Source organism: Protopterus annectens, chromosome 16.part0, assembly GCF_019279795.1.
Source record: "Protopterus annectens isolate FY-2018-M chromosome 16.part0, PAN1.0, whole genome shotgun sequence".
Classification (NCBI taxonomy): domain Eukaryota; kingdom Metazoa; phylum Chordata; order Ceratodontiformes; family Protopteridae; genus Protopterus; species Protopterus annectens.
The window spans coordinates 345,767,452-345,785,154 of record NC_056750.1 but is presented as its reverse complement, the minus strand read 5'-3'; the positions used below and the strand labels follow the sequence as shown (position 1 = coordinate 345,785,154).

General features: G+C 41.5%; 1 protein-coding gene across 1 annotated transcript in view; it reads left to right on the top strand.

The window, feature by feature from the left end:
* Positions 1 to 11,379, top strand: part of TBC1D13 (TBC1 domain family member 13) — a 1,245,864-nt gene extending 1,234,485 nt beyond the window's left edge. Inside the window, exon 13 of the mRNA XM_044058416.1 lies at positions 10,693 to 11,379. Within this exon, the coding sequence (XP_043914351.1) occupies positions 10,693 to 10,975 (283 nt within the window). The 3' untranslated portion in view covers positions 10,976 to 11,379. The remainder of the gene's footprint in view (positions 1 to 10,692) is intronic.
* The last annotated feature ends 6,324 nt before the right edge of the window (positions 11,380 to 17,703 follow it).

The window sequence follows — 17,703 nt, the reverse complement described above, 5'->3', positions numbered from 1 at the left end:
GACACAACGGGTAAGATTTGGTTCCCCCTTGTTTATGTACCAGACTACTGACATGTTGTCCATCTGAATCATTACTGTGCCTAGAGGAGGGACATCTTGAAATGCTTGCAACACTAGTAGCACTGTCCTCATCTCTAGTACACTGATGTGCAAGTTGGCCTCCAATAGGGACCACGTGCCTTGGACTGTCCTTCCCCAATAATGGCCCCCACCCTATCTGGAAGGCATCCTTGGGTCACTATACCTTGGGACTGGGGAAGATTGAATGGGTGACCCAAGAGAATCTGGTTGGAGTGTGGCCACCACAAAAGGTCCTGTTTGCAGCGATTGTTGATCAAAATTAAGTGAGACGTAGGGTGGTGCATGAGAGACCATTGGGACGCTAGTAGCCATTGCAATATTCGAATGTGATATCTCGCCAAGGGTGCTGCCATGCAGCCTAGCGTTTGAAGAACTAATCTTGTTGGGACCTTGTTGTTTCGTAGTAATTGACTGACCTGTGATCTAATGCATTGTAGCCTTTCTGGAGGGAGAGATGCAATTTTAGTAACAGTGTCTAAGTGGGCTCCAATGAATTCCAGCTGTTGAGAGGGATGAGGTATGGACTTTGAGGTTTATAGTTATTCCTAGAGATGTATGGTGTAATCTCTTGCCCATTCTAACTGCTGCCTGGTGGTAGCAGTGAGGAGGCAGTCATCGAGGTATGGAAATACCTGGAATCCTTGCAGTCTTAGATGAGCTGCTACCACTGCCATGCCTTTGGTGAACACCCTGGGAGCTGTGGTGAGTCCAAAGGGCAGCGCTCTGAATTGAAAATTACTGGCTCCCAGCCAGAAGCGCAAAAACCTCCTGGAGCTCTTTTCCATTTTTATGTGGTAATAAGCATCTTGGAGGTCAGTAGAGCACATCCACATCTTTTTCCAAGAATAGAAGTATCGACTTGAACCGTGACCATTCGGAATTAGGTTTGTTGAACTGGCTGAGATCCAAAATGGGTCTCCATTCCCCTGTTTTCTTGGGCACTAAAAAGAATCTTGAGTAAAATCTGGATCCCTTCTGGTCTGGTGTCTCTCTTGTTTAGAAGTCTTTGAATTTCTAGTACTGCTGCTCCCCTGAGACTGGGTGGTACATCTGGGAGTTTTTTTCTGTGGTTTTGGGGATAGTGATAGACGGATTTTGTAACCTCTGGATATTATTCCCTGCACCCATTTGTCCTTCAACACTTGCCAGGCAGATTGGTGCAGAAAAAGTCATCCCCTGACTGCCTCCAGAGAAGGACGGTTGGGCCCCCCATTCAGGGGTGCTGCTAGGAAGTACCAGAGAAAGACTCTCTGGATCCCTGGTTTTGTGGTCCATTTCTGCCTCTAGGGTGGCATCTTCCATTGCTTCCCTCCCTGCGCTGGGGGAAGTCTTTGCCTTGTGAATCCTGGAAAGTCCCTTTGGATTTTTTTAAACCATAGTCTCCCACTCCTCTGGTTCCTAGACTATGGCCTCTGAGGAGTAGAGAAATGTACACCTATGGCAGAAAGGGCCTTGCCATCCTGTTTACATCTGGCTAGGTATCTTTTACCTTGGGACCAAAAAGGGTAGATCCGTCAAACAGAGCATTGATGAATGACGCCTTAAATGGCTCTGCAAAGTCGCACAAGCACATCCAGGATGCCTTGTGATGGCTATGCCTGAACCCACTGCCCCAGTCGTCCCTTCAGCTGCATGAGCAATGAGCCTCATGGACGAATTAGAAATTGCTTCAAGGGTTGCAAGCTGAGAAGTTACCTTGTCTTTTACCCCCTTCAGCCACTGCTCCTGAGATGGTATCCGAGAGCTCTTTGATCAGATCCCTCTGTAACATGCTAAAGTGCACCATGTAATTCAAGGACTTGAGAGCGAAGGTCGTGGAAACATAAATGTGCTTCCCAAATCTATCCAAAGTCCTAGACTCCTTGTTAGCTACCACCATGATGTCAAGGGGAATTCCTTTGGTCCAATGTGGTTCATCCTTAGGGGTTAATAATACATGATCAGGTCTCTTGGGGATTGGCTGTATGGCATCAGGCATCTTCCACACCTGCTGAGCGATCAGTTTAATGAGATCGTCAGCAGGTGGAGATCCAAGAAGTAGAGGGTTGGGCACAAAAAGCCTCCAGGTATACTGATTTATCTGAGGAAGGTTGGGTAGAGGACCAGACAACCCTCTGTTTCAGGATTTCTAGGATGACCCCAAAGGAAACGTCAGGGGGGTGACCTGGGGGAACCTTCCCCTTCATCAGAATCAGTATCTTCAGTGAAAGGCTCCTCCTGGAGTCCAAGTACTTCCTCTTGCATATTCTTTTTGCAGGGACTTCCTTGGGGGGGGGGGGATGGTCCAGGGAGGTATCCGAAGAGGAGACTACTAAAGTAGGTATTGCTTGGGACTTTTGTGCCCTGTGTCCTAGGGATGAGACTGATGGTAGCTCAGTTCGAGGAGATGCATAAATCTGTCCCGACAGAGAATAATGACTGTGAGTCTCCAACAGACAAGGCCTTCTCCATAATCCAGAAGGCCCCCCCCCCATAGAGGGATGGGAGACTGGAACCATAATAGATTCCTTCGGAACTGGGGTCACAACCCACACCAAAGAGGCAGCCCTCTGAACAGAAGCCTGAGATGACACTACAAAGGCCAAAGTACCAAGGGGACATGGATGGCTTTGAAGGAGCAGAAAGAGTACCATGCATTTTGGACCTGACCAGAGAGTCCCAACCCTGGAAGGTCTCTGGTGCCGAAACCTCGGAGGACCTCAAGGCGATTCTCGGAACCGGAGACGAAGATGCTACCAGAACCAAGACAGTAAAAGCTGGGATAGTTGGAACCAAGGGCTCCAAAAGCTCAGCAGGATTCGGAGGATATGGAGGTGAGATAGGAAGAATGGTGCCTACGCCGGTGTGGGTCAGAACCAAGGACAATCCCCTCACTGTCAGCAGCTGATCCAGCAGTCTCATAACATCTGCCTTTGAAAGACTCTTAGTAGATCAAACCGATGAAGTGGAAGGAGATTTACGCGGTCTCACTTCCTCAAAGGGGCTGGAGGTGTCTGTCTTTAAATGGATCTATGGAAGGAGAATAAGATGATGTTCTTCGTGTTTTACTGTCGCAGTCATTACATTTGGGTAATCTGCTGGCATGTTGCCCTCAGTCAGCCTGATTAACAAAGTCTTGGGTCCTGCGTCGGTTGCTGTCCCTTCTTCCATGATGTCAGGTCGTCAGGGGTATAAAACATACAGCTGATGCCATTACATCAGTCTTTCTTGCTGCGTGGTGCCCAAAGCAGAAGCAGTTCGCAAGTGCCAGTCAGCCGACTCCTGAAATTTTCGTTTTTGAGTTTCAGACCCAAAGTCTTCAACTAAAAGCTAATTACCCCGTTGGGGAAACTTTCTCTTGCTCCTTACCGATGTCAGTAAAAGTTAATAATTGCATTACTTGTGGGAAGCAAATGCCTCATAAGGATTTTCATTTGTACTGTATTCCTTGTCTAGGCCCTGACCACAATGTACCTTGCTGTTGGTTTTGTGCTAAATTTAATCAATGCACTATTAAACGTCGGTATATTTTTGCTCACGATTTAATTATCCAGAAATGTCATCGGTTAGCAATCCGACTACCGGAATACCTAAAAAATGCAAAGAAAAAGACAGAGACAGACCGTCGCGGTCCAAAACGGATGACGCTTCTCCTGAGCCAGTCACCAGTTCGCCGGTACTCAGTGAGGCGCTTTTGCAGCCCCTGATACCTGCCACTTCTGATTCGCAGGCCTCTACTGAGACCCATTCAGAGTAGTATGCCGCAAGATGCTTCCATTATGGAACCTGCGGATGTTTCTACCTTAGATGGGTCCGGATCTGCTGTGCAGGCACTGGCTTCTGAGGGGGTTTTCAGGTCTACAGATTTGTATATTAGACCGACGCCATCTTCAAAACTAAGGCCAATATCTAAATCTATGTCTAAAAAAAACGACGCCTTGGCCACACGTGCAGATCCCTATACCTAAAAAACAAACTATCAAAATGGCTGAAGATTTTATTATTCTGATCAGGGGTAGCCAACCCTCCCCTTCTAAGAGGCCTAGGCAAGACATTGATTATAAATCTTCTGAACAGGATTCTATTTCTTCTGACTCTTCTAATGAACAGGATTTGTCTATACCTACTTATGAGGACTCTGATGCAGAAGATTCCATTCCTTCTGCTTCTCCACCTGAGGATTTTTCTTTTGGGGAAACTTTACGTACCTTAAGGGAACATTTCCATTGGGAAAGTCAGGAAGACTTCTCTGAATCTAAAAAGAGACTTAGGGATTTTCTTCTTCTTCCTTAGCATTGGCCTTTGGCTATACTTCCTGTTCTAAACATTGTTGATGATGTTTTTTCAGAATCTAGTATGGCTCCTGATTCTCTGCCTCCGGCTCCTTGTAAGCCAGACAGATACTACAGGGTTCTTGACTCCCACAAATTCCTTTTCAAAAATCCTATTGCAGATCCTGAAACGATTTCTCAGGGTTCCAAGGGCATCAAGGCCTCTATTGCTAAAAATCCTACCCCTTCTGATAGAGATTCCAGGGCGCTGGATAGATAGGGTAAGAATGTTTGCACTTCTGCAACCTTGGCAATCAGGGCTTTAAACTGTCAATTTCATATGCTTAAATATCAACAGCATATCATGGGACTGCTTAAATAGAAAATTGTTAATTTCTGACTGTGGAAAATAAAGATTTACAGGATTTATTGCATTCAGCTGAACAAGTTGGAAAACATACATTGCAATGTAGTTTTGATTCTTTGGAGGCCTCTTGCAGGGCTGCTGTAACTGGGTCTGTGTTAAGAAGGCATGCTTGGCTCAAAGAGCAAACTCTGCCTGATCATGTCAAAGCAAAATTGTTGGATGCTCCTTTACAACAGGACCGTCTCTTTGGTAATAAACCTGAAGAAGTTTTAAAAAAGATGGAAGATAAAGCTAAATCTATGCAAACTGTGAAATATTTCTTACAAGTGCAACCTCCAAGATTTAGTAGGCACTGGCCTACTAAGAATTGGTCCTTTCCAGTTCCTTCGAAAGCCACTCAAGTCAACCCCGGACATTCCAAAGGCTCCAGGTTTCAGTCACAAGGGACTTTTAGAACAAAGCAGTGGGGTGCCTCTACCTCCAAATCTGGAAACAAGGCACCTCCCTGTGGTAAACAGTCTCAATGACTTCCCTCTACAATTACCAAGCACTTATCTCTTAGCCACCCCTTTGGGGGGAAAACTGGCACTACATGCAAGAAACTGGAAACATAACCCAGGACAAATGGGTTTTAAATATAGTATCCCAGGGATACAGACTTCATTTCCACACGTTGCCAATCCCAAATGGATGACCAGACCTGCACCCAAATCAGTGGGCAGAGGCCCAGAAAAAAGTTCTGTCCCTCATGAACATGGGGGCTATTCAACCAGTACTGGAAGAGGAAAAGAGACAAGGTTTCTATTCATGACTTTTCCTGGTACCCAGAAAAGACAAATCATGGTGTCCAATTCTGGACTTATCTACTCTAAACACATTTCTGGACATTCCAAAATTCAAGATGCTGACTCTTCAACAGTTATTTCCTATGTTAGGCAAAGGTGCCTGGTTGGTAACTCTAGATTTAAAAGAGGCTTACCTGCATATCCCAATCAGGGAATCTTGCTTTAGATACCTCTGCTTCAAAGCAGGCTACTTGCATTACCAGTTCTCTGCACTGCTCTTTGGCTTATCTACTGCGCCTAGGGTCTTCACAAAGTGCCTGGCTCCAGTAATTGCATTTTACAGGCAAAGAAATATTCAGATATATCCATACCTGGACGATTGTCTAATTCAGGCAGAAAACAAGGACATTCTTCTAAAGCATCTGGCGTTTGTAAAAAGGGTTCTAACTTGTCTAGGGTTCACCATAAATGAAAAGAAATCACATCTGGTACCCTCTCAAAAATTACATTTCTGGGTGCAAGCTTGAATACAACTGCCCAGATGGCTTACCTTATGCCAGAAAAGCAAATTCATTTGGTAACTTACTTCAAACAGATGGCCACAAAAACCCTGCTATCTGCAAGACAAATTCTGCAAGCCTTGAGGTTCATGGCCTCCTGCATTCTTCTAATTCCATATGCAAGACTGCATATGAGGAAACTTCAGTGGTACTTAAAAAGTTTATGGAGTCAACATTGTCACAGCCTGGAAACAATGATTCCTATCATACCTTGCCTGCAACTAGAGTTCCTATGGTGGGCAGAGGCCTGCCACCAAAACAAGGGACTGCCATTCACTCCACCCAAACCCTAACAACAGATGTATCAGACTATGCTTGGGGGCTCATCTGGCAGGGAAGTGTGTTCAGGGCAAATGCAGCCCAAATCAAATGCACCTTCATATCAATCAGAAAGAGATGCTAGCTGTACAGAATGCACTGACAGCCTTCAAGGACTACCTTCATCCAGGACAGTTAATGATAAAGACAGACAACACCACAGTTATATGGTACATAAACAAGCAGGGGAGTACACACTCCCACCCCCTTTGCAGACTAGCCATGGAATTGTGGAACACGGCCTCGACCTCCCAAATACAACTACAAGCTCAATTCCTGCCAGGAAAGCTGAATACTCTGGCAGATGAACTAAGCAGAAATCTCATGGAGCCACACGAATGGAAACTTGAACCACAGATTTTCAACATGTTGACACGCAAATGGGGGAGTCCAGAAATAGATATTTTTGCCTCACCCCAGAACTATCAGTTGGACAAATTCTGCACAAGAACTCATCACAAAAAAGTCTGGAAAGTGGATGCTCTGTCATTCGGCTGGAAAAGCCTATCAGTTTATGCTTTTCCCCCTCTGCCTCTGCTCTCCAAATTTCTAGTAAAAGTCAAACAGGACAAACCAAAAATTATTCTGATTACTGCAGACTGGCCTCCCCAACACTGGTACCCACTCCTGCGCAATGTGTCACACCTTCCACCGTGGCACCTGCCTCAGACATCTTATTTACTGTCTCAGCAGAACAACCAAATTCTGCACACTCACTTCCAAACTTTGAATCTTGCAGCATGGCTAATCACCTAAATTCACCCTTAGCATCCCTCAGTAAACCTGTGATGGATGTCATTTTGGAGGCGAGAAGGCCTAGTACTAGAAAATCTTATGCTGACAAATGGAAAAGATTTTGTGCCTGGAATCAATCACAAGGAATAAGCACAGCAGTGCCCAATATTCCTCAGATTTTACAATACTTAACTGAGATGCTTCACAAGGGCCTGTCCTTTTCTTCCATAAAAATCCACGCCTCAGCTATTTCAGCTCATTACAACACAGAACCTCCCCTCTTCTCTCATCCTCTGCTAAAGCAGTATCTCAGAGGGGCCAAAAACTTAAGACCACCCAGTAGAGCTCCAACCCCTGCCTGGGACCTCAATTTTGTATTGGAAAAACTCACTCTCCCTCTTTTCGAGCCAGCTGCTACTGCAAACTTAAAGTTTCTCTCCTGGAAAACAGCTTTCCTTTTAGCAGTCACTTCAGCTAGAAGGATTTCTGAATTACAGGCTCTTATGGCAGTGGAGCCTTTAATTGTTTTTCATATGAGCAGGGTGTCTCTCAGGACCAATCCATCCTTCATGCCTAAGGTGGTATCCAGTGTGGCTCTTAATCAGACCATTCATTTGCCAACTTTCTTTCCCAATCCACAGAACAAGGGGGAGCGGATTCTGCATTCATTGGATGTACGCAGACAACTTAGATTTTACTTAAACAGGACAAAATCTCTAAGAAAATCATAACAACTACTGGTGGCATTTGCTGCAGGGGCAGAGGGAAAGGCTATTGCAAAGCAGACTATTTCCAAATGGATAAGCCATTGCATTAATTTCTGCTATATGCACCATGGTAAAACTATCCCCCAGGGGATCAGATCTCATTCCACCAGGGCTGCATCTACCTTTCTCAGAGGTGTTCCTACCAGGGACATTCTAGAAGCTGCTACCTGGAGCTCAGTTCATACGTTCACCAAACATTACCATTTACCTTTCTTCTCTAAATCCAGAGCTGGCTCTGCCACTGCTGTCGTGCAGGGCCTTATAGCTGGTCCTAATACTGTATAACTCCATCCTCCCAACCATAGCTGTGGGAATCTACCCAAATGTAATGACTGCAACAGTGAAACACGAAGAACATAATACAGTTGTGTACACTTACCATAAATGTAGATGTTCGGAGTGTATTCACTGTTGCAGTCTTGGTTACCCTCCCTCCAGCTCCGTTTTCTTCTTACTATACCTCTACTTTCTTTTACTATGCTTAAAAGCCTTTTTGGTGTATTTGCTTTTGTTTGGAGATATATTTTTGTGTTTATATATATATATATATATATATATATATATATATATATATTTTGCACCCCACTTGGGGGGCACCTGACATCTGGGACAAGAAAAACTGATGTAATGGCGTCGGCTGCATGTTTTATACCCCTGAAAACCTGACGTCATGGAAGAAGGGACAGCAACCGACGCAGGACCCAAGACTTTGTTAATCAGGCTGACTGAGGGCAACCTGCCAGCAGACTACCCAAATGTAATGACTGCAACAGTGAATACACTCAAACATCTACATTTATGGTAAGTGTACACAACTGTACTTTCTTGGGAGTGGAGACAGCCCTGATTGCTTTGGTACTGATACATTAGTAGGTGCCAAAGAAGTAGCTGTTGGCTCCAATGCCAATTTAGAAGAAGAGGTAGTTCCAGATAAACCATCTGGTGCCAATAAACTCTTCGGTACCGAGGAAGATTTTGCCATTTTCCGTGACGGTTCAGAGGATTTTGGAACCAAGGAAGTCCTTTTATTGGAAGCAGGAGAAGATTACGATGATGAGGAAGTAGCACCTTGGGTCTTGGACTCAGAAATGGCCTCTTCAAAACCAGATTTCAGGAGACCCTTCAAGATTAATTTATTTTTTCTTTCAGTCAAAGTATGAGTAGAAAACCCATGACAAATGGAGTAGTTTTCTTGGAGATAGATCTTACCAAGACAGTAAACACAGAGTATGCCCATTTGAATTAGGCATTCTGCCTTCACATATTTTACACCTCTTAAACATGGGGGTGCCCTTAGAAGATTTAGTAAGAGAAGATTTTTCTTGTTGCTGTTCAGGCATAATCAAAAATAGAAAGCTGTCACAATCATGAGACAGAGCAAGGTAAGAAAAATACAAATAGAAATTTTTTTTTTTTTTAAACAGATAGTGAAAGAAATACCAACGATGGTATTTGAGAATAACTTAACAAGGTAAGTAAAGGAAAGGAAATCGTACCAACGATGGTACTCAACAGTCTACCAACGGTAGAAGTAAATAGGAAGGAGGAATATAGCTTTGGGAATTGAGAGATGAGCGGGTAGGTACTACAAAGAGAAAAAGAGAGCTATTACGAGAAAAAAAAATGTTATTTAAAAGGAAGAAAGTCTATAATTTAAACAATACTCACAAAAGAAGAGGCCGAGATTCAAGAGAAGGAAACAAATGCATCTGGTTTGTGAAGCGGCAAACGAGTTCTAAGGTACTCTCTGAGAGGAGGATTATGGATGGAGCCTAGCTCAAGAGTTTGGAGAGCATGAGCAGAAGTAAATGGCTGACTGTCCCGACTCGGTTCGGAACCGAACCCACTGTCAAGGATTGGGTGAAGATTGACATCATCAGGTTATCAGTTCTTTGGAATCATCTTCCTCTCAACATAAAGCAGAGTACTTTCTCTTAAAACATTATTCAGTTGTAATGTGGGCAAATGTGAAGAGTAACTTCAAATTTACTCCTAGTTTAGCACCTTAATGGATTGGGCCATCTTGTAAATGTTTTGCTCATCTCTGTGTTATTCATACTTAAAAATATAAACCTAATGGGAATGAATGCCTAGGCTTCTAAAGATCCTTATGGATCAATAGCCGAGTACCTATGAACATATGTACATTTAAAGCAGTAGCAAATGTTGGGTGAAGTTTAATAGCAGCAAGACGGAGAACCACATAATAAAACCAGCAAGAGGTATGTAAAGTAAGTCATCTTGGTAGCTGTACAAGTAAGTTCAGGAGTCAAAAGGGTTGCAAAGAACAGAGAAATAAGTGAAGGTAGCAATAGTAGATTAAGGGAGTGTGAAGAAAAAATGGATTTGCTGCATGAGAGAACAAAGACCTTATTGCATAGAAGATTCTTCTGAAGGGAAACTTTGAATGTTGCATAGTTTACTATGAAAAGATTTAACATTAAGAGGAGAGTTGTAAAGTAGTGAGGTGGTATTAGGAAGGAAAAATCACAGCAAAAGAGGTTTTTAAACATATGAGAAAGCTTGACTTGACATTGGAATCAGATGTGTTAGGTTCCAGTTCTGATTGCTGCTCAGCTAGCATAGTAGTGTCCCATCATAAGACTGAATGTAATTTCATTCACGACTAGTCACTGTGTTTGATGGGACTTCATTGTTGCTTTCCAACTTGAGGTGTTGCAGAATATGTGAATTTGGCATATAGCCTATGGTAACTTACATTGTTACCTTAATGGATTTAGACCAAAAACCTTCTGTACAACCAAAATTTATTAATCAGAAATTACAGAGTTAAAACATTTATTAATTATTATTTCTGTTTCTCTGCAGAATGGAAGCTGATGGGAAGATGTATGTCAAGTATCAAGTGATTGGTGCAAACAACGTTGCAGTTCCCACTCACTTTTTCAAAGTGGTAATCCTTGAGAAGTTTAATGGAGAAATTGAACTGCGTTCCTATATTATGCCAAACCAGCCTGTGGCTACTACCATCCCACTAGAGCGCTTCTTGGTTCCAATTGAAAGCATTGAGCGAGCTTCTGGGCTATTATTTGTTCCCAATATCTTGAAACGAACAAACAGTCTGAAAGCCATTACATCTGGTAATTGTTAGCAGTCTACAGACACTGGAACTATATAAATACTGCTGTTCTTGTAAATAATTGATGAACAATATGTACAGACTTCTGTCCCAGGGAATGAGTAAACTTTTAGTAAAACAGTCCAGTTACTAATCTAATCCTTTGGTAACTGTACATAATGACAGCAGTGAAAGCTGGTAGGAGGACATTTATAAGCAACGTGTGGTCTCCTTGTTTAGAAAGTGACTACAGTGAAGTGCAAGAACTCAAGCACTATACATGATTTTGGACACTGGCTGGAGCCAAACAAAAGGCTAATTATGTGGAAGAAAAGATGATGCACAATTTTCATGAAGGCAGTAGGAGGAGCCCCACTCACTACATGGTTAATGCTAGAAAATCTAAGATAAAATAAGCACACACACACAAAATGAGTCATATTTTTGTCTCTTTTTTTTTTTTTTTTTAATAATTTTCATTTTGTCACTTATCTCTTTTCCTAAAACTGATTGTGGCCTGTGGCATAATTCCAAGGTACATGTGGATCTTTTCCTCTGGTGCAGATGTCACAACTAGGCATAGCCAGGGATCTGATCCACTGGTGGCAATGTGGATACCTATGGCTGTAATTATTTTCTGCTGTGTCTGTTGAAATGTCTAGTAATCAAATCTAGTGTGCCCACTGACCCTGCTTACTGGTACACATTCTTAAATGTAGCGGTTTTATTTATTTTGGGTGGAGTATTAGCCCCCCCCAGTGGAAGTAGCCTTTTTTCTTGGAATAAAGTATAACTTTCATAGGCAGCAGATATTTTTGAATGAACAACCTTCATCCTCCCAATATTTTATTTCTGACATCAGCACAGGATGTGTGCAGCAATGGATCTCAGTATGAACCTACAGCCTTTTTTTTGCATTATGCACTAGGTCCCATAGCCTGCACTAGGAAGTTTAGTGTGGCAGTAAGTCCTAGTCCATCCCAGAAGAACAAGAAAAAGCAGATTTTCCTCAGCACCCCACACAAGCTGCAGTGCTACTAAAATGAAGGATGAAGCATTGGGAATGGAAACACTACCTTAGCACCAACAGGTCAACTTCCTAACTGTAACAGCCATTCGCATCTCCTTTACATTTCTTGAAAAAAGTTGTATGGTTACTGATCAAATCTCCTTTTAGTCCAATATTGTTAACTAAAGCCATCTGTGGAAAATAGAGTATGCCTCAATGAATAAACGTAGTAGCATAGCACCATAGAAAGGTACAAGTGATTTTGGAAGGCTGAAACAAATGAAAATATAGTGCCAGAATCAAAACCCTTATTGTATATCCATTGAGTCAAAGCACAGAGACAGTAATCAGAACTGAGTCTTTTATTTGGAGAAATTAGATGTTTAATCTTCCAGCATGGAACAAGTCTAGAAGACATGTACCCTATTTCCAGTTTTATACTTCAAACCACTCACATATGCATTTGAACAAATTTATTAAAGCCTCTCCAGCATATAGAAGTACAGATAGATACATGTACTTCCAAGCAAATATGCCCAATCTGCTTGATTTCATGGTGAACCTTAAGCCCTGCACATCAAGCCACTGTTTGCTTGTGTACTGAAAGTTAACAGTTTAGTCCAGCTTATCACTTAATACAACAGTCCCTACAAATTAACATCTTGTATGTTTGTCCCACCAATCTTCTAGTGTCTGTTTTTCACTTGCATCTGCTATTCAGCCTGTCATCTCTGGCATACCGTCAGTGCTTTTCCACTGCTCTTCGGTTTTCTTTTAATTTCTCCCAATAAGCCCACAAGTTGCGCGCTCTCCTTTTCTTTTTGATGAAACTTAACCTAAGCATCTGCTAATGAAGCATACACGTATGCAGTGTTGCACTGAAAAGCTGCATTATTACATTACATTATAAACTTTACTACATAGTGCTTTAAATTGGAAGGGACTGGAAAATAAATAATGTTTGTGTCTGGAAAAATATATTTTAGGTGTAGCAAGCAAACTGATCTTAAAAAAAAAATCTGTAGTTTAAAGAAAACTAAGCTAAACTGACAGTGCGAGAAAAGTGACATTCTGATGCACAAGAAGGTGGCTTTAGGCTTATGACCAGATTTTCACTGCACTGTAATGCCTTGCCTTCTTGTAAGCATTTTTAGTACACCAGTTAACTGTTTCACTTATAAATCTGATGCAGCTTAAAGAACAGTTCTATTCAAACATCTCAGTCATACCACATTACAATGAATAGTTCATTTTGATACTTGAGTCACTATTTTACATTGAAAGGCTTGTCACACATTCATTTTGGCAAAAGGCCATAGTAAGTAATATTGAAACACAGTAATTCAGCAACATTTTTGGCAAGTATGCTGTAACAGTTTTAATCATGCTATAAACTTTTATAAGTTCTACATTTGGCTCATTTGTTCCACATTTTCGAGATGGAAGGTTGAGAGCTGTTGAACTGTCAAATGAACTATCACAAGCCAGCTCTGAGCATTGAGAGACTGGTGTCTCACAGTAAACAAGTAGATTACAGATCTCAAGTTTCTTGTATTTTCCATCTTCTGTAGTTTTTTTCTTTATAGAATTACTTAAATAATACTGTCTAATTATGCAACTGTTGTTTATTTGTGTTGTTCTACTTCTTTTCACTTTCTTTTCATAGTTTTTTTCACTATTGTTTTATTGGAGTTTTTCTTCCCATGTTCCACTGTAAAGGGGTTCTCCCAAGATGAGCTAATCTGTTTACCAAAGTGTTTAAAAAAGGAATACCTAAATTATTCCACATTATAAAATGACCCCTCATTAATATTCCAAAATGTGCACGCTGATTGGTCAGCGTGCACGTTGTAAATCAGACTTGTACTAATGGAAAAAGGTCCGGTCGCCCGGACTTTTTCCATTAGTATAAGTCTTTTTTTACAGCAACGGAGAACGCAAGAACTCCATTGCTTTTTACACACTGTCTCACTATGTTAAAGGAGTTTAACATAGCGAGACAGCTTTAAAAAAGTAAGAGATCTTCCTTTCTCTGTTGCTTTTTTTAAAGCTGTCTCACTATGTTTAATGGGTTTAACATAGCGAGACAGCTTTAAAAAAGCAACAGAGATTCTCTGTTGCTTTTTTTAAAGCTGTCTCGCTATGTTAAACTCCTTTACCATAGCGAGACACTTTGTAAAAAGCAACGATCTTGCTTTCTCCGTTGCTTCCACCCACAGCTCTGATGTACTGCGTAAGCATACGCATGCGCAGTACATCAGAACTGCTGCAGAATACCAGACAGCTGAGGAAAGGCAGCAAGGAGGCATTATACAATGCCATTATTTAAGAAAAGTAAGTATTTTTTTCTTAAATAATGTCATGGTATAATAGCAATAATCCACTTCTGGGTGTGGGTAATGCTGGATTTACCCACGGTTGTCTTTGTTTGGCCACTCGGGCTTCGCCCTCGTGACCAAACCACGCCAACCTTGGGTAAATCCAGCATTACCCACACCCAGGCGTGGGTTATTGCTATATTAGAACTCGATGGGGAATAGCATAAAAATGTGTAACTTAAGTAAATAAAGGCAGAATAGGACTAGTAAGGGGAAATAACTAGGAAATTAAAATTTGTAAGTTAACTAAATTATTATTATGTTACACAAATATGAAGTGGGATAAAAGTATCACAGCCTTACTTTTTTGCTTTGCAGGCTTTCCTTTATCATGATATATACTAGTTCTGTCACACAACTACTCCATTTCACTAATGTAAGCTCACTGATGAACTGCGATTATCCAGTTGTTCTGCTGCTGATGAGATGTCTGCTTTTTTACTGCTATTACACATTTTTGCAACATTAAAGTACTACAACCAGAAAGTACAGTTGTGCAAGTAAACTTACCATAAGAGTAGATGTTCGAATAGAACACTGCTGCAGTAGACTAAGCTATGTGGGTTATAGCCTGCCTAGGATATAACAGCTAGACAGCTTCCAAAGCTTAACGGCACCTTTGACATGCCCCAGCCATTGGAAGCTCAAACAATGTAGGGAGAAAATCAGAGGTCTAGGTGCCAAGCCCTTCAAAACTCTCATGTCAGCTGACAAAACAAGGCTTGAGCCATGAAAGAGGTCACAGCTAGGTTAAAAAATTTCCTCATCCTTGCAAGCAAAAATAAAATCATAAAAATAAGGGGGGGTGGAAGGAGGGAGCAGCTAATTCAACAGGGATCTCGCCAAACATCTGCTGTTATGGTTAGTTTACTTATATATCTGTACTATGTTTATCATTTGATCTCTGCTGCATTCGCTTAAGCTATGTAGCTAGAATAGCAAAGCTCAGGCATTATAGGGGGAAGGATGAGGGTCCAGGAGCCCCTAGAGAATGGTCCTAGCAAACCCTGCTGTAGACCTGGAAAAGGAGTCTGGTTTGTAGTGCTTTGTGAAAGAATGTACAGAGAACCAAGCTACTACCCCTAGAATACCTCTAGAGTCAACCCCTTTCTAGAAAGCCACCGAAGAAGCCAAGGCTGTTGTAGAATGTGCCTTGACCCTGCCTGGAATTGACTTATGGTGAAAGTAACAAAAGGATATTGCATGAGACAACCATTTGGAAATTGTCAGCTTTGACACTTGTCCTTTTTTTTTTTTTTTTTTTCTTACCTTCATAAGAAATGAGTAACAAATCAGAATTTATGAAGGTTTTATTTCTGCCAAGATAGTATCTGAGTTGTCTGTGGACGTACAGAGTATGAAAAAACATTTCTCCCTCATTTTTAGGTTTTGGAAAGAAGGCAGGGAGATGGATATCTTGGCTCAAAGTAAATTGGGATAACACTTTATGCATAAATCAAGAAGTTGTTCTTAAATAAACCCTCTCATTTGAAAAATGAGGTAAGATTGATTCACCATAAGGGCTTGCAATTCAGACACTTCTTGCACAAGTCAGAGCAATTATCAACACTGTTTTTCCATGTTAAAAACCTCAAACCAGCCTGATAAAGTGTATTCAGATGGAACATGTTACTTTTTCTAAAATAAAATTAAGATCCCAAGGAGGAGTCACCTGCTTTCTAGTTGAGCATGCAGAATCCCATTCAAAAACAATTTAACATGGGAGTGCAATAAAAGACAGGGATCCATGGGCAGACATACTGAAATGGCTGAACGATGAACCTTGATAAAGGATAATAACTCGCAAGTATATTTTAGAACCAGAGAAATGCTAACCTTAAAAGGGTCTTGGGTCATAATGTGACACCAACTAGAAAATCTGTTCCATTTGTTAATATAATATTTGCTAGTAGCAGTTTTTTTGCTGCCTTTAATACCTGCTGCACACCTTCAAAAAACATGTGGCTAATGTATTAAAATTCTATCATCCAGGCAGTTGTTTGATCTATCTCAACTTGAAACAGCTTCAACTAACCCCTCTCTTGTGCAAGTAGGTCTAGTCTGTGAAGAAACTTGTAGTAATTGCCCTTGGCCAGTTCCAAAAGAAGAGCGTATTACTGGAGGGGAACCACCACAATGTTTTTTTTTTTTTTTGAGTCCTCCTGAATTTTCAGAGTGATCCTGGATCCATAGAAAGATTGGAAAAGCATACAGGAAAATTCCCGTCTAAGGAAATGAAAATGTATCTGTTTTTCAGGCCTGTCTGCAAGGAATCCTGTAGTAGAATGTTTGTTGGAATGGAGAAAAAAAGATCTGTCTGAGATGTACCCTACAAGAAGGCTCCCTCAGTTCAGTTTCTATTCTTCAGGGTGGATCCTGGTCCTGCTTGGCTTGTCTGCCACAGTGTTTTGCTCTGATGGAATGTAAGACACCTGTAGAGCAAGACTATACTGAATTGCTGTATTCCAGGCTACCATGGCTAATCTGCAGAGGTTATGGTCTGGACCCCCCCCCCCAACAGTTTAAGTACCACATCTCTGTGATTGCTTGTTGAGGTTTTGGACACCGCAGATGACTAAGAGAGTTAAATGCATTTATTACTGCCAACACGTCTTTGAAGTTGATGATTTTTTTTCTTTTTTGTTCCAAAGACCCTGCCTTTTTACCCTCAGAAAGACAGCCCCCCCCCCCCCCCCCAAGCAAAGTCTGAGGCATCTGTTGTTACAGACATCATTAGAGCTGGAATAGAACATGGGAGATTTAAATTCAGATAAAACTGGTTTCTCCACCAAAACAGTTTCCTTTTTACAAATCTCAAATCTGTAATGTGAAAGGTCATGTGCTGTTGATGGTGAAGCAATACATATTTTAGGTACCACTGAATTTTTCCTATGTGGAGTCTGGCTAGGGAAGTCATGAGAATCAGATGCTATAAAGTCCTAAAATCCTCAGAAATTCCCTTGTTGAAGTGCTAGAGTGAGGGGGAGGGTCGGGAATAGGTCTGGATGTAATCTACTTTTTCCTGTGGGAGAAAAGCTCTATAAGCATATATATCAAGGAGGTTAAGATATCTGAATGTTGTCCTGGAAACCTAGTCTGTGAAGAAATTCTCTTACTGAGAGATTTTTGACACTTGAAAAAGACTCTGCAAAGACGAGCAAGTTGTCTATGGAAAATGTGAGTGCTTTGGAGGTTGCCTTAGGCTATCACTGGAGTTAGACACTTTGTGAAAACCCTTGGAGCAGTGGATAACCCAAAGGGTAATATATAGAATTGAAAATGTAATCCACACACACACACAAAGCCTTAACAAATGCTTGAAATTGTTGACTATAGGAATGTGAAGGTAAGCATCTATTAAATCTAGATCCCAA